Here is a 23063-nt window from a genome sequence, read left to right on the forward strand (position 1 = left end):
TCCATAACATCTTACGCTCAAGTTTTTTTCAGGGGGAAGTAGGTAGAGTACTGATGTTTGCAACTTACTTTGAAATGCACCAAAACACACGATGTCTCAACGGATGGATAAGGGGCTAGATACGTGATAAAACAAGTACAGCAAAGTGTCAGCACTGTGGTATCGAGGTGGTGGGGATGTGGATATTCATAGTACAGTTCTGTCAGCTTTTCTGTGTGTTTAGAAACTCTTGGTAAAATACTGGAGGGAGATGGAGCAGCACTAGAGATGTAGAAGTGCAGGTGTTTTCAGGGCTGCTGGGATAAACGAGGTACTTTTGGGGAATGCTGCTGGTCTTCGATTGTATGGTTCATCATAGACATTCGTTTCTTTAGATTAAAAAGTCTTAGCTGGGACTTCTTTGGTGGTCCGGTGGTTAAGAATCCACCTTCCAAGGCAGGGGACACAGGTTCGATCCCTGGTCTGGGAAGATCCCACAGGCCACAGAGCAACTAAGTCCCCACCCTGCAACTACGGAAGCCCACGAGCCACAACTAGAGAACACGGATGCCACAATGAAGGGTCCCTCACGACGCAACAAAGATCAGTAAGTTAGGCCCAGCACAGCCAGATAAATAAATAAATATTAAAAAAACAATCTTTCTCTTCATGATATCATCAAGTAACAATGAGAGATCAGTGATCAACTCAGTAAAGTCAATGTAAGATAAATTTTAAAAGAAATTTCTTATCTCACACTTGGTGCTTTAGGATGAGCATACAGTTACACAAACAGGGACCTCCAATGGAAAAGGCAACATAGCTACTTCTGTTGGGAATATGAGAATAAGGACTCAAAGACTGCCCTGACAGAGCTGACAGGGACTTCCCTGGTGGTCCGGTGGTTATGACTCTACATGTCTATGGCAGGGGGCATGAGTTCGATCCCTGGTTGGTGAACTAAGATCTTACATGCTGTGTGGTGCAGCCAGGAGAAAAAAAAAAAGAACGAAGGGCCAGGCTGGGAACTTTAGCACTGGGCCTGTTGATGGGCAGCCAGAGTGAAGTGGGTTACATTGTGAATAGGAAGTGCATCTTATTTTATGCATTTGAAAATATTATTGTGAGAAGAAGATGCAAAGAAGTCATCGTTGTTGCCTAAGAAGCCTGTGACAGAAAACCAGGATTAACTCCCAGGTGTAGAGTGAGAAGAGAAGCAAGCCTGGAAGAATCCCAGGACTGGAGAAGGGAGGAGCAGAAGCCAGGAGAGAAATCAGGAGACTGTGGCTTCGTAGAAGCTCAGGGACACAGCATTTCAAGAAGTGTGGAGTGGCCAGATGAGTCAGAGCTGCCGAGAGGTCGAGCACAGTGAGGACCACAGGAGCCCTTCTGCACCACAGAAGTGGAAGGCATATGATCAAGAGCCATTTCTGTGGAATGATGTGCATGGCAGCCAGGTTGGAGTGGGTTGCGTTGTGAGTAAGAGGTGGGGAAACGGAGTCAATCAGAGTAAATGATTCTCCTAAGAACCTTGACTGTGAGGGAGAAGAAATAAGCGGAGGGGATGTGGACTCAAGGAAGGTCTGTTCTGCTCAAGTTTTAGACAGGAAGCTTGGTGTTAGTTGCTCAGTTGTGTCTGACCCTTTGTGACCCCCTGGACTGTAGCCCTCCAGGCTCCTCTGTTCATGGGATTTCCCAGGCAAGAATTCTGGAGTGGGTTGCCATTTCCTCCTCCAGAGGATCGTCCTGACCCAGGGATCCAACCCAGATCTCCCACACTGCAGGCAGATTCTTTACCATCTGAGCCACCAGGGAAGCCCTGAGAGCTTAGGTCATGATTAAACACAGATGGGAAGGCTCTGGTACTGAGGTGGGAGGTGCAGGAATGGAAGGGACTATGGATGGAGTGAGGAGAGAGCTAGGAGGTGGGCTCCTGAGCAGAGGTGGGGAGGTTGATGACTGGATGGCAATGAGGGGAGGGCGGTGCAGTTTTCAGTGGCTTGGGTGCAGACACAGAGACCATGGATGAGCAGGATTTTGTCAGAGAGGTATGGAAACAAAACAAAGGGCAAGGCAATGTAAAGAGGATCAAACACAGAACACAGTCTGCTTGGGAAGGGAAGTTTACCTAGAGGGGGCAATAAGAGGGCAAAGGGAGAGGAACCAGTGAACCAGAGGTCCCCCGTGGGAAGAAGTGTCACAGTAGAAGTGGTTGAGCAGAAGAGCAGGAAGGCTGGTGGTGATCAGTAATTTTTAGAGATGGAGAACTTTTATCTGGTGATGCCGATTAGGATGTGGCGTTGGGGAGGGTAGCAGGGAGGGATGGAGGGGGACCTTTAAGATGCTTGGGGAACTGAGGAGGCAGGGTGTGGCTGGATCACCCAGGTAGATGCTGAACTCATCTAGGCCAGGGGTCCCCAACCTCTGGACCACAGACAGGTACCTCCTGTCAGATCAGCAGTGGCATCAGGTTAGAAATAAAGAGCACAATAAACGTGACGTGCTTGAATCATCCCCAAACCATCCCCCGGCCCCTGGTCTGTGGAAAAGTGGTCTTCCACGAAACCGGTCCCTGGTGCCAAAAAGGTTGCGGACTGCTGATCCATGCTTGCGACCAGAGTTCAGGAGATGGGGTGGAGAGGAAGGGAGCCACGCCCGGTCCTCACTGAAGAGGGGAGAGTGGCCAGTAGACAACAAGGATGAAGGCAGGAGGGAATGGTGGAATAAAGAGCACAAGCCCCAGCGGATGGCATGTCCAACAGAGCCAGGGGAGCGGTCGTCTGAGAGCAGCATCAGGGAGCAAGAAGGGTGCCCTCCTGATCCTGAGGAAGGGCTGTGGGGGGATGTGAGCACCACCACGCCCTCCCCCAGGGGGTGCTCTGATGCACATTTCCTGTGCTGCGGGGAAACTGGCCCGCTGACCTGCTCCCCAGGGTGCCTCTCCTTGACTCCGGCTGTCCCTTCCGCCTGTAACCTCTGCCCTACCTTGGCTCCCCACCCCCCACTCCCAGCTCCCCAGTACCTGCCCTAATATCCAACTGAAAATCAGCATCTCCAGGAAGGTTTCCCCGGTTTCCCTTGCCTTCTTATCACACTCATCAGATACTATCTTGATCTGCAGGCATTCATGTGATGTCTTATTTTACCAACACTGTGAACCACCCGAGGGCGGGAGCGAGGCAGTTTATTCATCACTATCGCCCCATACCACCCAACACGGTGTCTTGGACACCAGTGATTTATAATTCTGTAAAAAGAAAGCAATGTAAAAGTAAAACAAAAGGAGGTTTTATGATGAAATGTGGTAATTACAAATTATACTTAATGTAGGTATGCCTCTGAATAATCACATCTCGCAACTGAAAATTTAAAAAATTTTGATGTCTGAATTTTAATAGGTTTTTAACAAGTTTTTTGGTTTTAAAAAGCAGTGGAATCTTTTTTTTTTTTTTTTAAGTAGGGGATTTTAATAAGAGGTTGCAAATGGAAACACACAGCACTACATAAAATGTGAAAAGAGCCACTTTATTATAATCTTCGCTCATGCAATTTCTGAGCTGCTCAGTCCAATTAACACGGGGAACTCTTGGGGTCAGAGGTCAGCAAGGCTCGGTACTGTGGATTTCACTGAGCGGGGATAACCAATTGGTGTTTGTCTGACCTGGCCGCATGGCAGAGTCGTCCTGTGGAAGGATTGACTCTAGGCTATCCTGCTTATCTGTTGAAAAGGCAGGACGATGCTCTGGAAGCAGCTGCAATTTGAACTGACAGTTGCCCCATTTTCCTGCCATGCCCTATTTTAAGATTACCTAGTGGAGCTCAGGCAAAGCACAGAAACAAAGAAGAAATGAGGTCCTGCTGGTTTTGCCCAGATGTAGTTATTCGCCTGCACCATTGCTGCTCTGAAAGGTCTGTGGGCCCTGGGTGTGTCCACAGAGGGGCCTGCGCTCCAGGTCTTCCAATTACTCTGTAATCTGATCACAACCTTAGCATGAAAGGTTCCCTTGGTATCTCTAATTTTCTTGAAGAGATTTCTAGTCGTTCCCATTCTGTTGTTTTCCTCTATTTCTTTGCATTGATCGCTGAGGAAGGCTTTCTTACCTCTTCTTGCTATTCTTTGGAACTAGGTAGCAAGAATCCACAGAAGAACTATACAAAAAAGATCTTCATGACCCAGATAACCATGATGGTGTGATCACTCACCTAGAGCCAGACATCCTGGAATGCAAAGTCAAGTGGGTCCTAGGAAGCATCACTATAAACAAAGCTAGTGGAGGTGATGGAATTCCAGTTGATCTATTTCAAATCCTAAAAGATGATGCTGTGAAAGTGCTGCATTCAATATGCCAGCAAATTTGGAAAACTCAGCCACAGGACTGGGAAAGTTCAATTTTCATTCGAATCCCAAAGAAAGGCAATGCCAAAGAATGTTCAAACTACTGCACAATTGCATTCATCTCACACACTAGCAAAGTAACACTCAAAATTCTCTAAGCCAGACTTCAACAGTGTGTGAACCATGAACTTCCAGATGTTCAAGCTGGATTTAGAAAAGGCAGAGGAACCAGAGACCAAATTGCCAACTTCTGTTGGATCATCAAAAAAGCAAGAGAGTTCCAGAAAAATGTCTACTTCTGCTTTATTGACTATGCCAAAGCCTTTGACTGTGTGGATCACAACAAACTGTGGAAAATTCTTAAGAGATGGAGATAGCAGACCACCTGACCTGCCTCTTGAGAAACCTGTATGCAGGTCAAGAAGCAGCAGTTAGAACTGGACATGGAACAACTGACTGGTTCCAAATAGGAAAAGGAGATTGTCAAGGCTGTATATTGTCACCCTGCTTATTTCGCTTATATGCAGAGTACATTGTGCGAAATGCCAGTCTGGATGAAGCACAAGCTGGAATCAAGATTGTTGGGAGAAATATCAGTAACCTCAGATATGCAGATGACACCACCCTGGTGGCAGAAAGCAAGGAAGAACTAAAGAACCTCTTGATGAAAGTGAAAGAGGAGAGTGAAAAAGTTGGTTTAAAACTCATCATTCAGAAAACTAAGATCATGGCATCCAGTCCCATCACTTCATGGCAAACAGTTGGGGAAATAGTGGAAACAGTGGCGGACTTTATTTTTTGGCTCTGAAGTCACTGCAGATGGAGACTGCAGCCATCAAATTAAAAGACGCTTGCTCTTTGGGAGAAAAGTTATGACCAACCTAGAAGCTTATTAAAAAGCAGAGACATTACTTTGTCAACAAAGGTCCGTCTAGTCAAAGCTATGGTTTTTCCAGTGGTCATGTATGAATGTGAGAGTTGGACTATGAAGAAAGCTGAGCGCTGAAGAATTGATGCTTTTGAACTGTGGTGTTGGAGAAGACTCTTGAGAGTCCCTTGGACTGCAAGGAGATCCAACCAGTCCATCCTAAAGGAGATCAGTCCTGAATATTCATTGGAAGGACTGATGCTAAAGCTGAAATTCCAATACTTTGGCCCCCTGATGAGAAAAACTGACTCATTGGAAAAGACCCTGATGCTGGGAAAGATTGAAGGCAGGAGGAGGAGGGGAAGACAGAATAAGATGGTTGGATGTCATCACCGACTCAATGGACATGAGTTTGAGTAAGCTCCAGGAGTTGGTGATGGACAGGGAAGCCTGGCGTGCTACAGTCTGCTGGGTTGCAAAGAGTCGGAGACAACTGAGTGATTGAACTGAACCGAACTGATCACAAAGAAAACCTCTGGTTCAGCCTGGTGAGTTACCTGGTGGAATGTTCAGTTACACCAAGATGACCTCTTATAAAATACGAGTGAGTCCTGGGTCAACTTTGGGCTAGTCTGAGTTTCCTCTGTCCACGGAGAACTGCTTGTGTGTTTGTGTGTGTGTGTGTCAGCAGGAAAGAAAGATGCTTTCATCTGAAAAGCCGGCAGTCTGAAGCAATGGTGGGCTCATGTCCAGAGGTCAGCTCCAAAGATTCTGCTCAGTCATGAGTCTGTTTTTTTTTAACTTTTTAATTTTGTATTGGAATATAGCTGATTACCGTTGTGGTAATTTCAAGTGCACAGCAAAGGGACTCAGCCATACACACACTAGTATCCATTCTCCCGCAAGGGTCTTCCCAGGTGGCTCAGCAGTAAAGAATCTGCCTGCCAATGCAGGAGCTTTGGGTTTCATCCCCGGGTTGGGAAGACCCCCTGGAGAAGGGCATGGCAACCCACTCTAGTACTCTTGCCTGGCTAAGCCCATGGACAGAGGTGCCTGGTGGGCCACAGTCCTTCGGGTCACAAAGAGTCAGACACAACTGAGCACACAGAGCGGCAGCAGCACACTCTCCTCCAAACCTCCCTCCCATCCTGGCTGCCCCATAAAACCGAGCAGACTTCCCTGTGCTGAATGGTAGGAGAGAGCTTCTTATGTCTCTGTGTTCTTGCCCACCTGGGATAAAAGGAACCTACGGAGAGCTTTAAAGGTGCCACCCGTCCCTTGGTGGTGGGAGAGCCTGGTGAGCCAGGCTCTCTGTAGCTGGTTAGTCTGGTCATCAGCAGTGAGGTTATTTCCAGATGGCTGATGGCAGTTTCAATCTTCAGAGCCAGACTGGCCCTTGTTCACTGCCTGTCTTACCAAACCACCCTCCTCTGGATGATTTCAAGCCAGGCTGGGGATTGCTCACCACCCTGGTAACAGTACTCGCTTTCTTCTCTTGCTCAGGGGAGGAGTCCTGCTCCGGTTGCATCACTATGACTTCAACATGAGCATATTCCTAAAATGGTCTTGCGACTGTCAGTCTTCAAGCATTCATGGAGCGCTTAGCATGTGGTGGGCACTGGAAATGGAGTAACCACCAGGGCCTGCTCCTGAGTGACCCCCAGCCTGAGGAGGAGACAGACACGTGTCCTAAGGTGTGTTTGAGCCTGGAGAGTGGTATGGGGACACAGTGAAGGAACGAAAACAAAACCACTGGACCCCCCAGTAGCTGCTTGGAAGCTCTTCCCAAAGGAAGTGCTTGCAGAGTTGAGGGTCAGGCCACCAATGACCTTGAGGGCCATCAGGGCCATCAAACACTTTGCTAAGGTGTTTGAACTTGATCCTAAGACAATGGGGAACAACTAGAGAACTTTTAAAAAATATATTTATTTATTTGGCTGCACTGGGTCTTAGTAGCGGCACACGGGACCTTTAGTTGCAGCATGTAGGACCTAGTTCCTTGACCAGGGATGGAACCTGGGCCCCCTGCATTGGGAACTCAGAGTCTTAGCCACTGGCCCACCAGGGAAGTCCCCACTAAAGAAGTTTTAATAGCAGAGCGACACAATCTAATTTGCTTTTAGAAGGATCATTCTTACTGCTGCCTAGGACACTGGCCAGAAGGGTTGAGGTGAAGGTGAAATGGCCAGGAAAATGGCTCCTACAGTAATCCAGGCAAAAAGAAAAAAGGAAGATAGAGCTGTGTAAACGGAGGCGCTGGTGGACATATCTCAAGACAGAGGAAGGTAAGACTCTCCAGCTCTGGTGTCTGACAGCTGTCAAATGTGAGAAGGAGAGGGCGGAGGAGTCTGCGGATCTCCAGAATTCTCCTGGGCAGAAAGAAGTTCAGGCAAAACAAACTCAAGCGAAGATTCTCACAGGTGTGCACCCGGCAAACCGTGGGCTGCGCATTCCATCGCCCTGACGTCCACGTCGGGTTCGAGATGTGGGGCGGAGGTGTGTAGTCACTCAGGGGCACCTCGAGGGCGAGGAATCTGCGCTAGAGTCAAGGGGGCGGTGGAGACAACACCTGGCCAGGTGTTAGGGATGACTCACAGCCTCCCAGGGTGGGGCAGTTGGAACGTGTGTGTGTGTGTGTGTGTGTATGTGTGTGTGTGTGTGTGTGTGTGTTGTGTGTGTGACCCGCCTCAGCTACACACAGCCCCCAGGCAGGATGGGAGGCCCAGCCCATGGGGAGTCTGGCAACACACAAGAAGAAGTTAGAGAAAATCAAAAGAATGAGTCACAGAACACATATGCCATGTGCTAAGCTGGCTGCTTCCGTGACACCACCAAGGGTGTCGGTAGGTTGACACTGACAGATTAATGGGAGAACAAACAACTCCCTGAGAGCCGTTTGAAAGAGGAGAGGCTCAAGGTTTTCACAGGCAGGAGAGGCTGAAGAGAAAGGTAGTGAAAGGAGGCGTGCAAATATACCCAGGTCGGAGGAAAACCCAAATGCAAAGCAAGCCAGCTGACTCATCATCCGAGAGCGAACGTTTGCAAGGAGCTGTCATGGGCAAAGCGCTGTAGTTTGGATTACGCAGGGCTGATTTCTGGGAAACAAAACCCCTTCCTGGCCCATGAGATCTTGTCTTATCTTTTGGACTTGACTGTAATCTGGAGCACTCTCCTAGTGGTTCAGTGGTAAAGAACCTGCCTGCAATGCAGGAGACGCAGGTTTGAACCTTGGATTGGGAAGATCCCCTGGAGAAGGAAATGGGAACCCACTCCAGTGTTCTTGCCTGGAAGTCCCACAGACAGAGGAGCCGGGCAGGCTATAGTCCATGGGGTCAGACACAATTTAGCAACTAAACAACAACATAATCTGGAGCAGTGCTGTTCCACAGGATTTCTGCAACAGTGTTAATGTCCTGTATGGCAGCCCTGGACCAGGAGTGGCTACTGAGCCTGGAACTGCATTTACAATTTTATTTTAATTAATTTATATAGCCTCACGTGGCTTATGTCCACTGTATTAAACAGCACAGTTTTATGTTTTTGCTTCCTTCATGTATGAACACACATTCTGACTTTTTAAGCCACTGCAGATTACTTGAAGAGGCTTTACTTTTCATTTCAACCTCTCAAGTTTGTATGGATGATCATGAACAAAACAATTAAAAATGTTTGTGTTGGGGAGCCGCCTCCACACTTGAGTTTCCCTTGCCTTCTGGAAGGTTCAGGTGATCTCGTGGAGGTAAACATCGTGCTGAGCCAGGCCTGGGGCGGAGCCAGCTGTTGCTGGAGTCAGGTTCACCGCCTCCTTCCAGTGTCACGTTGGGTCCTTGTGGCGTGGGATCTAGACATCGAGCTGCTCAGTTGCTGATGCTGGGAGGAGGATAATCCTATTCCTGTTAGCAAGGGGTGCTCTTGAAAAACTGAGGGCTGGTCACCTTCTTTGCCGATCCTGTAAATATTGTGTGCGTCCTCAATCCTTGACATTTGTGCTTTTGGAAGTTCCCATCTGGCATGGATGCAGGGTCTTAGAAGATGAGAAGGGTCCACGATGACTTTCTCCATTGAAGGTTCCTGTCACCCAGTCAATTTCACCATTTTCTGTGGGGAGACTGGGGCTCCTGACCCTTCTCTGTGAAGTCTTGAGAGGCTTAGGGTTAATATCCTGGTGTCCCTGTCATCACAGCAGGCTCCTCTGGGCCATCAGTGTCCTGGGGACACTGTTTCCTGTTTATACTGAGAGACTGCTTTGCTTTGTATATTCTTTTTTTTTTTTTGGATGTGGATCATTTTAAAAGTCTTTATTGAATTTGTTACAATATTGTTTCTGTTTTACGGCTTGGCTTTTTGGTGGCAAGAAATGTGGAATCTTAGCTCTGCTCCCAGGGACTGAACCCGCACCCCCTGCATGGAAGCACAGTCTTAGCCACTGGACCGCCATGGACGTCCCTGCTTTGCCCTTTAATCTACTAAATCATCCAAGGTCTCGTTGGTTCTGCGGAGCTGCTGTTTATTTCCCTGTTAAATTCTAATTTGATTAAACAGCTCAGAAGGTTGTAGGTAACTTTGCAAAGGGACTAAAATTAAGTTGCTACATTAGGTTGGCTTTTAGACATGTGGCCTGGGACCAGGCTGAGGGGAAAGAAGGCACTCCAAAAGCCTCAGGAGCTGCTCCTCCATACATAAGTGTTGGAGCATCATTTGCAGAAATAGCTGGACACCAAGGCAATTTATAATGAATCTAATGTTCGTATGACACTTGAGAGGCTCACTCATTCTTACAGTGATCCCATGAGATAATAGCATAATAATAAGGATCTCCTTGATGGGAAATTGAAGTGCTTAGAAGTAAAGTGCTTTGTCTGAATTTGCACTGTAATGAGGGGCAGAGCTGGCCCTCGATGGTAAGTGTTCTTTGTACTGTGTCACATCACTAACTTAAATGCATTTAGGAGAAGCCACTTTATTTATTTATTTTGGTAATTTTTAAAAATTGAAGTGTAGTTGATTTACAGTGTTGCATTAATTTCGGCTGCACAGCAAAGCGGTTCAGTTATACAGACATTCTTTTTTTATATTCTTTTCCATTATGGTTTATCACAGTATATTGAATAGAGTTCACTGTTTTATACAGCAGGACCTTGTTGCTTATCCATTCTATTTATAATGGCTTACATCTGCTAACCCCGACCTCCCACTCCATCCCTCCCCCAAACCTCTTCCCGTTGGCAACCACAAGTCTGTTCTTTATGTACGTGAGTCTTTTTCTGTTTCATAGATAAATTCATTTGTGTCATATTTTAGATTTCACATATAAATGATATCATATGGTATTTGCCTTTCTCTTTCTGACTTTATTTAGTATAATAGTCTCTAATTGTATCCATGTTGCTGCAAATGGCATTATTTTATTTTGTTAATGGCTGAGTAGTATTCCATCATATATATGTACCTCATCATTTTTATCCATTCATCTGTTGATGGATATTTAGGTTATTTCCATACCATGGCTATTGTGAATAGTGCGGCTATGAGCATAGGTGTGCATGTGTATTTTTGAGTTTCAATTTTGTCTGGGTAAATGCCCAGGAGGGGGATTGCTGGATCATATGGTTATTCTATTTTTAGTTTTCTAGGGAACCTCCACAGTGTTTTCTATAGTGGCTACACCAACTTCCATTCCCACCAACAGTGCAGAAGGGGTCCCTTTTCTAGAAGGTGCTGCTTTAAAGACCAGCTCAACACAGGCTTGCCGAAGATTGCTTTATCTTCAATTTAGACTGAGCACCAAGCCTCAGGAGTAAGGAGGTTGGGCCATAAGGGAAGGGTTACCACGTTAGCTGCGCATTTGGGGATCTGCCCACCCCCCAGGCAGGTGGTTGGAAATGATTTCTTGATACTGTAGCTATTCAGTTCAGTTTAGTTCAGTTGCTCAGTCGTGTCTGACTCTGCAACCCCATGAATCGCAGCACGCCAGGCCTCCCTGTCCGTCACCAACTCCCGGAGTTCACTCAAACTCAAGTCCTATAGCTATTACTTAATGGCAAATGCCTCACTTATTCCAGGCCCATCAGCATTGTGATAGCCTGAGACTGAGTTAAGGAATGAACGAGTAATGGAAATTGTAATACAAGTGTCAAAATGAGGTGGTGGCATGCCTTACCTCATGATTGTACAGTTGGAAAAATTCCCATGGATTAAGCCATCCACTCTCACACAACCCACTGAATCAGGGAATGAACTTTCCTTCTCCAATCTGAGGTGAAACCTCCCTTTGAGTTTGCAGCCATAGCCACCTTCACAAGGATATTACTCAGGGGAGTGTTCTCCTAAGGAAGAGGACTTGGATTGGGTTCACGCTATCTCATTGGACTGTATCTTTCTCCTGCCCCTTTCTTTGCTTTTTTCTCTTTTAAAAATATTTGTTACATTCTTTTTCTCTTTCAAAAATATTTGTTATATTCTAATTAAAAAATAATTTTATTTATTTATTTTTGGCTGTGCTGGGTCTTCGTTGCTGCTCGGGCTTTTCTCCAGTTGCGGCGAGCAGGGGCCACTCTTCGTTGCAGTGCACGGGCTTCTCACTGAGGCGGCTTCTCTTCTTGCGGATAACAGGCTCTAGGCACATGTACTTCTAGCTGCAGCTCCAGGGTCTCTAGAGCTCAGGCTCAATGGCTGTGGCGCACAGGCTTAGTTGCTTTGCGGCATGTGGAATCTTCCTGGATCAGGGATTGAACCTGCATCTCCTGCATTGGCAGATGGATTCTTTACCACTGAGCCATCAGGGAAGCCAGCTTCATCTGTATTTACAGCCACTCCCCCTGGGCTTGCATGACCGCCTGAGCTCCGCCTCCTGTCAGATCAGCAGCGGCATTAGACTCTCATGGGAGCATGAACCCTACAGTGAAATGCACATTCGGGGATCTAGGTTATGTGGAGAAGGAAATGGCAACCCACTCCAGCATTCTTGCCTAGAGAATCCTGTGGACAGAGGAGCCTGGCGGGCTGCTGTCCATAGGGTCGCACAGAGTTGGACACGACTGAAGCAACTTAGCATGCATGCATGCATTGGAGAAGGAAATGGCAACCCACTCCAGTATTCTTGCCTGGAGAATCCCAGGGACAGAGGAGCCTGGTGGGCTGCCATCTATGGGGTCGCACAGAGTTGGACACGACTGAAGCGACTTAGCAGCAGCAGCAGGAGGTTATACACTCCTGATCAGAATCTAATGCTTGATGGTTTGAGGTGGAGCTGAGGTGGTGATGCTAGCTACTGCTGTAAATACAGATTATTATTAGCAGAGAGGTTTGACTGCACAGAGACCATAGTAAATTCCACCGATTCTGCATTATGGTGAGTTGTATAATTATTTACTATACATCATAATGTAATAATAATAGAAATAAAGTACATAATAAACATAATATGCCTGACTCATCCCCCCAAACCATCCCCTTCCCCTGAGTCCGTGGAAAAATTGTCTTCCACAAAACTGGTCGCTGGTGCCAGAAAGCTTGGGGACTGCTAACATAAGGGTTCTCTGGCTTCACTTGTACCAGGCAGAAGTCAAAAGATGGAGTGAGGAGTGATTAGCATTATGAGCACACAAGCCAGATGGCTGTTGAGAAGGATGCCTTGAGTTACATCTCCCCTCACCTTGCCCTGCCTGCACTTTTGATCCAGAGGCAACCCCCTCCAAGATCCTCCAAGGAATGTCTGTAATACAGGGAGTGAAGCAGAGGTGAAATTCACTGTGGAAAACTCGAATTTTGTCACTTTTTTTTTTTAACCTTGTAAATCAACCCTTTAATTTTCCTTTAATTAAATACTACTTTGTAGGATAAAATGTTCCCACATTTATTGCCAATCCAATGTTTTGTGATGAATGATTTAGAGAATCTATCTTGGTACTTAGGTCCTTATGTGTGTGTGTGTTCAGTCATGTCCAGCTCTTTGCGACCCCATGGACTGTAGTCTGCCAGGCTCCTCTGTCCGTGGAATTCTCCAGGCAAGGAATACTGGAGTGGGTTGCCATTTCCTTCTTCACATAAGTCCTTAGCTTATTAATAAATAGGGTTATGACTGCCCTTATTATTTATAATATGAATAAATTCAATAAAAATTGATATAACTTTATAGGTTTGTAAGAAATATTAATTGGGTTAACCACTACTATTTTTTCTGCTTTAAAAAAAATACTTTTTATTTTGTATTGGGGTATAGCCGATTAACAAATAATGTGATAGCTTCAGGTGAACAGCAAAGGGACTCAGTTATACATATATATGTATCCATTCCCTTACAAGTTCAGTTCAGTTCAGTTGTTCAGTCGTGTCCGACTCTTTGTGACTCCATGAACCACACCACGCCAGACCTCCCTGTCCATCACCAACTCCCGGAGTCTACCCAAACCCATGTCCATCGAGTTGGTGATGCCATCTAACCATCTCATCCTTTGTCATGCCCTTCTCCTCCCACCTTCAATCTTTCCCAGTATCAGGGTCTTTTCAAATGAGTCAGCTCTTTGCATCAGGTGGCCAAAGTTGGAGTTTCAGCTTCAACATCAGTCCTTCCATGAACACCCAGGACTGATCTCCTTTAGGATGGACTGGTTGGATCTCCTCACAGTCCAAGGGACTCTCAAGAGTCTTCTTCATCACCACAGTTCAAAAGCATCAATTCTCCGGTGCTCAGCTTTCTTTATGGTCCAACTCTCACATCCATACATGACCACAGGAAAAACCATAGCCTTGACTAGACGGACCTTTGTTGGCAAAGTAATGTCTCTGCTTTTGAATATGCTGTCTAGGTTGGTCATAACTTTCCTTCCAAGGAGTAAGCATCTTTTAATTTCATGGCTGCAGTCACCATCTGCAGTGATTTTGGAGCCCAGAAAAATAGTCAGCCACTATTTCCACTGTTTCCCCATCTATTTCCCATGAAGTGATGGGACCAGATGCCATGATCTTCGTTTTCTGAATGTTGAGCTTTAAGCCAACATTTTCACTCTCCTCTTTCACTTTCATCAAGAGGCTCTTTAGTTCTTCACTTTCTACCATAAGGGTGGTGTCATCTGCATATCTGAGGTTATTGATATTTCTCCCGGCAATCTTGATTCCAGCTTGTGCTTCCTTCAGCCCAGCGTATCTCATGATGTACTCTGCACATAAGTTAAATAAGTAGGGTGACAATATACAGCCTTGACGTACTCCTTTTCCTATTTGGAACCAGTCTGTTGTTCCATGTCCAGTTCTAAACTCCCCTCCTATTCAGGTGCCACATAAAGTTGAGCAGAGTTCCATGTGCTTTACAGTAGGTCCTTGTTGATTATCCATTTTACATGTAGCAGTGTTTTGTCGCTCTTCCTGATAGAGAAGGTGCAGCCTGGAAGGCACTTGTACGACAGTGAAAATTGAAAATGTCAGTTGCGTCTGACTCTTGGCAACCCCATGGACTGTAGCCCATCAGGCTCCTCTGTCTATGAAATTCTCCAAGCAAGAATACTGCAGTGGGTAACCATTGCCTTCTCCAGGAGATCTTCCCAACCCAGGGATAGAACCTGGGTCTCCTGAAATGCAGACAGATTCTTTACTGTCTGAGCCATCAGGGCTGCCCTGGCACTTGTACAATCAATACCCAAGCCCTTGGGACAGCATCATCTGGAAAAAATCGGGAGTATTCAGTCATGTTTTGAGTTCTCTGGCATACCGAGGTGCCGTGACACAAAGCCAACATGAAAAATCCTGTCCTTGGGCTTTAGAAATTGCCAGTTTTATGCATTTCACCACATATTTTTGTCTTTATTTCATAATTACTTTTATATGTACAACTGTGTCCTTTTTTAGATGTGGTCTGAGTGTTTTGCAATGCTGTCTTAAAGCAGCAGTCCCCAATCTTTTTGGCACCAGGGACCAGTTTCGTGGAAGACAATTTTCCCACAAATCGGGGGCGGGGGGATGGTTTCAGGACGATTCAAGCACATTACACTTATTGTGCACTGATTTCTATTATTATTACATCAGCTCCACCTCAGATCATTAGGGATTAGATCCCGGAGGTTGGGGATGCCTGCCTCAAAGAATGAGTAATTTTTACAGCATGAAACTTCAAGTCCTAGAATATCCCAAATGCATGTGTTGCCGTGCAAAATGGCCAAGACTCTGCACGTGAGACTTTGCATGAAAATAGAAGAAGAACCCAGCTGCCTATTTGTTTAGTAATTCCAGTCTAGGAAGATTGCTACATGCTACTGTTTGAAATTACGTTACTTTTTTTTTTTTTTCATCTGTCCTTGATTTTTGTTTCTAAGTGCAAAACTGGGAGAATTTATCTTAATGCTAAAAATGTGTTGGTCTAGCCAAACTAGATTTAAGTTTTGGATTAATCTCACTCCATAAGTTTAATCAGCACCAGGCATTTTATTTGGTCCTTGACTAACAGGAAAAGATGGTCTTCCCTGGTGGCTCAAGTGGAAATGAATGTGCCCACCAATGAAGATGTGGGTTTGATCCCAGGTCGGGAAGATCCCCTGGAGTAGGAAATGGCAACCCACACCAGCATTCTTGCCTGGGAAATCCCTTGGACATAGGAGCATGATGGGCTACCATCCATGGGGTCACAAAAGAGTCAGACACAACTTAATGACTAAACAATAACAACCAGCAGGAAAAGATGCAGGCGGCGTGTTCTTCTCAGAGCTGCCAATATTGTGAGGTAGTTTCTTTCACCTTTGGGCTTCAGGTGGAATGTTTTATTGTGCAATTTTATGTTCCTTAATAGGGAGTATAGGTCTCTCCCAGGGATATATCCATAATCATCAATCACTGATGTTTTTAAGGTGTCCTTTGAACATTAAATAACTGCTATGTGAATGTCCTAGATTAGAGAAGAAATCCCAACAAGAACTTGATTGATATCAGGTATCCAGGATCTATCTCAGGGATCCACACTACTGATAGAAAAGAGAGTCCATCCTCCAGAGTATATTTTAGGCATAAAATATTAAATAAGAATTCATAAAAGGCATATACTCATCTTAAATCAATTCTCCATACTAACAACCGGTATTGAATGCAGCCTGCGGTATTCAGTGCTTACATAGGATAAGTAAAACCTTACACAGATAAGATCTTAAACATGAAATATGATCATACAGCTCAGTGGTTCAGAGCCACCCTCTCAGGGGTCAGACTGCCTGGAAAGGAATCTGTCTCTGTGTGTGTGTGTGTGTGTGTGTGTGTGTGTGTGTGTTAGTTGCTCAGTTGTGTCTGACTCTCTGTGACCCCATAGACTAGCTCATCAGGCTCTTCTGTCCATGGAATTCTCCAGGCATAGATAGTGGAGTGGGTTGCCATTTCCTTTTCCAGGGGAAGAAGGATCTTTCTGACCTGAAGATCTGGGGGATCTTCCTGACTCAGGGGTCAAACCCAGGTCTCCTGCATTGCAGGTGGATTCTTTACTGTTTGAGCCACCAGGGCATACTGGCTGTGAAATCTTAGGTAAACTTCCTTAATTTTTCTAAGGCTCAGTTTTCTCATCTATAAAATGAGGCTATAACCTGCAAAGAGATTTATGAGAATTCAATAAATGAATAGGTAAAAGCGCCTCGCATGGTACTGGAACATTGTAATCACTCAAGTGATGGTAACTATTACTACTGTTGTTATCATTTTCATGTTGCTGTTATGTCGGAGTGGTCTAGAGGCTAAGTCGTGTCCGACTCTTTGCAACCCCGTGGACTGTAGCCCACCAGGCTCCTCTGTCTATGTGATTTTCCAGGCAAGAATACTGGAGTGGGTTGTCATTTCCTTCCCCAGGGGATCTTCCCCACCCAGGGATTGGACCTGGGTCTCCTGCTTTGCAGGCAGATTCCTGATCTTATTTTATTTATTTATATTTATTTTTGGCTGCACCGGGTCTTTGTCGCAGTACGCAGGCTTCTCACTGCGGTGGCTTCTCTTGTGGCCGTAAGCTCTGGGTGCTCAGGCTTCAGGAGTTGCAGCACGAGGGCTGGGGGTTCTGGCACGCAGGTTTTGTTGCCCCGAGGCATGTGGAGTCTTCCCACACCAGGGATCGAACCCGTATCCCCTGCTTTGGCAAGTGGATTCTTTACCACTGGACCACCAGGAAAGTTCCTATATTGGTCTCATTATTTATTAGTATCATCCAGACAAAAATACTTGAACAATTTCTAGTTATTACATGATGCAATTATTACTGCATTTTACTCTATTTGAAATAAAATCTATACTAAGCAATGCAATGGGTAAGATCAGAAGCCTGCATATATATGTCTCTATATAGACAGATCAAGTAGGCATAGCTATAGGTATATAGATATAGTATGATACTGCACTTTAGAAGGCCCAGTGCTTCCAACTCTTAAACAGCCGCAGCATTTCTGATTTGGATGGTACCTCTCCACTGGACCGTTTATGTATAGGAAAGAAGAGTGAGACTCAACAGGGTAAAGAGGGAGGGTCACACAGCAGAGGAGGAGCAGGCATGGTGGGGGTGGTAGCCAGGATGAGAGTTTCTCCCGCTGTCTCTCCCCGCCCTGCCCTTTGAAATTCTTAAACATCATGCACACAGACACACACACACACACACACACACACACACACCCTCTGCAGCAAAAAAAGTGTCTCCCAGAGTTCGAAGTACCTGTTTGGAAGATGACCCGCTTGAAAACCGGGATCTCTCAAAATTTGTCTCTTGCCCCCAAAATTGATCTCGTTTCTTCTCATTTGGGTCTCTTTTGTATTCCTGTCGTCTTAGACAAGCCTGCAGAATAACGACAAAAATGTTTCTTTGGCTTAGGTCTACAACTGGCTCTGATAACCTTATGCTTGGAATTCCTATTATGAGGAACATGCAATACAGACGTCCATATCTAAGTGTTCACCAATACCTCTTATCAGGTGTAAAGATACCCAGGCATCATTTCCTCCTCTCTTTGCCCCAAATGCCAGGTCAAGAATATTAGCTGCTGCCTTAACAAATTCAAACAACAGAGGCATTTTGTCAAGTACTTACCCCAAAGCTGCCTTTTAAAGCTGCCTTCTAGCTCTTTCTAGTACACTGTATTTACTTCTCTTTCTGTTCTCAGCCTCCCTTTTTTAAAAAACTGAAGTATGGTTAATTTACAACGGTGTGTTAGTTTCAGGTATACAGCAAAGTGATTCAGGTATACACACACACACACACACGCACACACGCACACACATATTCTTTAGATTCTTTTCCATTATAGGTTATTACAAGATATTGAATATGGTTCCCTGTGCTATACAACAGGTCCTTGTTGTTTATTTTACATATAGTAGTGTGTATCTGTTGAAGAAGGCAATGGCACCCCACTCCAGTACTCTTGCCTGGAAAATCCCACGGACGGAGGAGCCTGGTAGGCTGCAGTCCATGGGGTCACTAAGAGTCGGACACGGCTGAGCGACTTCACTTTCACTCTTCACTTTCATGCACTGGAGAAGGAAATGGCAACCCGCTCCAGTGTTCTTGCCTGGAGAATCCCAGGGACAGGGGAGCGTGGTGAGCTGCCGTCTATGGGGTCGCACAGAGTCGGACACGACTGAAGCGACTTAGCAGCAGTAGCAGCAGCAGTGTGTATCTGTTAATCCCCAAACTCCTAATTTATCCCTCCCCTCGTTCTTATTCTCTTCATTCTCCTCATGCTCACCTCCATTGCTCTATATCCCCTTGGGTCAGATTCCAAGTTACAGGGTAAGAATTCTGTAGATTTCCAGCTACAGGATAAGAATTTTCACACACGAGAACTTTAGCACATCGCTGTTCCTTCCACTTGGAATACCTTTCACAGCACGCTCTCTTGGCAAACCCTGCTTATCTGCTAAGAACCAGCTCACAGGGTATCTCATCCCTGTAGTTTCTACCCTGACTCAGGGTATATTCTTCCCCAGCCCTATTAATTGCTCCTGTATACATACGTGACTTGAATTATGCAACTTTCCCACTATTGTATTGTTTTATTTTTTGAGCCTGTTTCTACTGCTGATCAGCAAGAAATCCTGAGGGTAAAGACCATGTCTTTTGAATTCTCCAGCATCTAGCACTTAATGTTAGCTAAATTTCCTTTTTGTTTTGGAGGGAACTATCTATTCCCAAATGCAAAAATAAATAAAACAACCAAAGAATTGTTCCATTTTTAAAAACAAAATTTAGTACCAAAATATTTCTCTTCCAGTATTAGGACTGAACAAAACCCAAGGCCATTGTGTTCTATGGGCATGTCAATGGATTTTTTGTGTTTTTTTGAGGTATAGTTGATGTACAATGCTGTATTAGTTTCAGTGTACAACAGAGTAATTCAGATATATGAATCACTTTTTTCAGATTCTTTTCCCATACAGGTTATTACAAAATCCTGAGTATAGTTCCCTGTATATAGTAGGTACTTGTTGATTATCTATTTTATATGTAGTAGTGTGTATATCGGAGAAGGCAATACTCCACTCCAGTACTCTTGCCTGGAAAATCCCATGGACAGAGGAGCCTAGTAGGCTGCAGTCCATGGGGTCGCTAAGAGTCGGACATGACTGAGTGACTTCACTTTCACTTTTCACTTTCATGCACTGGAGAAGGAAATGGCAACCCACTCCAGTGTTCTTGCCCGGAGAATCCCAGGGACAGAGGAGCCTAGTGGGCTGCCGTCTATGGGATCACACAGAGTCGGACATGACTGAAGTGACTTATTAGCAGCAGCAGTGTGTATATATTAATTCCAACTCCTAATTTATCCCTCCCTCGCTTCCCCTTTGGTAGCCATAAATTTGCTTTCTATGTCTGTGGGTCTATTTCTGTTATGTATATAAGTTCATTTGTGTCTTTTTTTTTAAGATTCTACACATGAGTGATGTTCATAAGATATTTATCTTTATCTGGCTTTTCAATTTTTATTTATTTTTGCATAGTGCTTTTGGTGTATCTAAGGCCACTTTTCATAACCCAAGGAAACAAAGGCTTTCTCCTATTTTTTTCCTAAAAGTTTTATAGTTTTACATACAGATCTATAATCTGTTTGGAATTAACTTTATATATGACATGAAGGGCTTCCCTAGTGGCTCAGTTGGTAAAGAATCTGCTTTCAGCCCAGGAGACTGGGTTTAATCCCTGGGTCTGGAAGATCCCCTGGACAAGAAAATGGCAACCCACTCCAGTATTCTTGCCTGGAAAATCCTATGGACAGAGGAACCTGGCGGGCTACAGTCTGTGGGGTTGCAAGAGTGAGACAAAATTTAGTGCTAAACCACCACCATGATGTGAACTATGCATGCTAAGTGACTTCAGTCGTGTCTGACTCTTTTCAATCCTATGGACTGTAGCCCACTAGGCTTCTCTATCCATGGGATTCTCCAGGCAAGAATACTAGAGTGGGTTGCCGTGCCCTTCTCCAGGGGACCTTCTGCAACTCAGGGATGGAACCTGCATCTCCTGCATTGGCAGGTGGGTTCTTTACCAGTAGTGCCACCTGGGAAGCCCTATATGAAGTATGGACCCCGATTTATTTCTCTTCTCTTCTCATCTCTTCCTCCTTCCCTTCCTCCCTTTGTATATTGTTTCCCTTCCAATTGTTTCATCATCACTTTTTAAAAATAATTTTACTTATTTATTTTTGGTTGTGCTGGGTCTTGGTTGCTGTGCTGGCTTTCTCTAGTTGCAGCGAGCGGGGACACTCTCTAGTTGTGGTGTGCAGGCTTCTCATTGCAGTGGCTTCTATTGTTGCAGAGCATGGGCTCCAGGGCTCGAGGGTTCCTGGGCTCTGGAGCACAGGCTCAACAGTTGTGGTGTACCATTTTAGCTGCTCCATGGCACGTGGCATCTTCCCTGATCAGGGATCAAACCCATGTCCCCTGTACTGGCAGGTGGATTCTTTACCATTGAGCTGCCAGGGAAGCCCTCAACTGACATTTTAAATACTGCAAAATAGCAAAACTTCTTGCCGAATTTCTATAGGTCCAATAACTGAACTCACCTTTGTCCTGCCAGAGCCAAATTATCCACTGCTATAGTAAAGAAATGCAGCATAAAGACAATCTTATTTCTAAATGAGGCTTGACATCTCCCTTTTCCTGCCTGGGTAAAGAAAGGAAAGATTCCTTCCACATCTTTTTCCCTCTGTTAGAAAATGCATCTCCTTCCTTGAAGGACTTGCCAAAATTTCATGGCCAAGGGGAAAGCCAGTATTCTGCCACAAGGTTAAGAGTAGAAATGACCTGATATTAACAAAACATTTACCACTTGGACTTGGGAACAGAGAATCAGTTACACCGTGCTTCACAACTGATTGGCAGGTGAAGCACTGGTTTCAGAGTTCATCTACAGCGGCCAGGTGGTACCTGCAGCAAGGTGAATCCTGGATACTTATGAGAAAGGTTATCATTTTACCCCGCCTTGCTTGGAAAGGGAGAACACTCCAAAATGGAGGAATTTTTCCCCTTGTTTTTGTTCAATCTCCAAGTTGTGTCCAACTGTTTGCGACCCCATGAACTACAGCACGCCAGGCTTCCCTGTCCTTCACTATCTCTAAGAGTATGCTCAAACTCTTGTCCATTGAGTTGGTGATACCATCCAAACATCTCATCCTCTGTCTCCCCTTCTCCTCCTGCCCTCAATCTTTCCCAGCATCAAGGTCTCTTCCAGTGAGTTGGCTCTTTGCATCATGTGGCCAAAATATTGGAGCTTCAGCATCAGTTCTTTTCAGTGAATATTCAGAGTTGATTTCCTTTTGGATTGACTGATTTGATCCCCTTGTTGTCCAAGGGACTCTCAAGAGTCTTCTCCAGCACCATAGTTCAAAAGCATCAACTCTTCAGCACTCAGCCTTCTTTACGGTCCAACTCTCACATCCATACATGACTACTGGAAAAACCATAGCTTTGACTATTTGGACCTTTGTCGGCAAAGTGATGCCTCTGCTTTTTAATACACTGTCTAGGTTTGTCATAGCTTTTCTTCCAAGGAGCAAGCATCTTTTAATTTTGTGGATGCAGGCACCATCTGCAGTGGTTTTGGAGCCCAAGAATATAAAATCTGTCACTGTTTCCACTATTTCCCCATCTATTTGCCATGAAGTGATGGGACTGGGTGCCATGATCTTAGTTTTCTGAATGTTGTGTTTGAAGCCAGACTTTTTACTTTCCTCTTTCACCCTCATCAAAAGGCTCTTTAGTTCCTCTTTACTTTCTGCCGTTAGAATGGTATTTTCTGCTTATCTAAGGTTGTTGATATTTCTCTCAGCAATCTTGATTTCAGCCCTTGGTTTGTTATTTTCAAAAATGATGCCATATATTCAATAAATAGCTAAGCCTTTTAAATAATTCTGGACAGTGTTTGTTTTAATAAATAATTTAAATAAGAACACCACCACCCCCAATACTGAATAGTAACTATAATAAGTTAAACAGACACCAAATGATAGAATAAACCAAGCTAAAACTAAAAAGAGTCAGCTGGAGAGGTCAGTAAAGTCCAACTAAATATGGGCCTCTTTTTCCCTATTTCTTTACGATGAGTGGTGGAGCTCCTGTTGGGGGCAGGGGAGCCCCAGCCTGTAGTATTATTTCCTGGAGCCTCAGAGGTCTCTGTTACCCTAAAGGCTGGGGAAGGAAATGCTGATGGGCTGAAAGTGGAGGAGCCCGTATTAGCAACTGCATGCAGGACCGAGGCAGATTTTGTGGGATGAACAGAATTCTTGTGGGCTGAGTGTTTTTTGAAACTTCTCTCCAAGAATGCCTGCGACTTAAACATTTCTTTACTAAAAGGGGAGGAGGAATAGAATGATTTGCAATGTTGAGAAAAAAATGTTTTTCCCCTCTAGTTCTCCCCCTCCCTCCACCTTCTCTCATAGA

General features: G+C 45.1%; 1 protein-coding gene across 8 annotated transcripts in view; it reads right to left on the reverse strand.

The window, feature by feature from the left end:
* The window catches only part of MARCHF10 (membrane associated ring-CH-type finger 10), a 100040-nt gene that overhangs the window by 60493 nt on the left and 16484 nt on the right, over window positions 1-23063 (reverse strand). For all 8 annotated transcript variants that reach the window (XR_009731410.1, XR_009731409.1, XM_061392280.1 and 5 more), the window contains exon 3: window positions 17845-17964. Coding sequence is in view for 6 of the 8 variants with exons in the window: in XM_061392280.1 (XP_061248264.1) it covers window positions 17845-17964 (120 nt within the window). In the remaining 2 variants the exon portion in view is untranslated. The remainder of the gene's footprint in view (window positions 1-17844; window positions 17965-23063) is intronic.

The sequence above is a fragment of the Bos javanicus genome, chromosome 19, assembly GCF_032452875.1.
Source record: "Bos javanicus breed banteng chromosome 19, ARS-OSU_banteng_1.0, whole genome shotgun sequence".
Classification (NCBI taxonomy): Eukaryota; Metazoa; Chordata; class Mammalia; order Artiodactyla; family Bovidae; genus Bos; species Bos javanicus.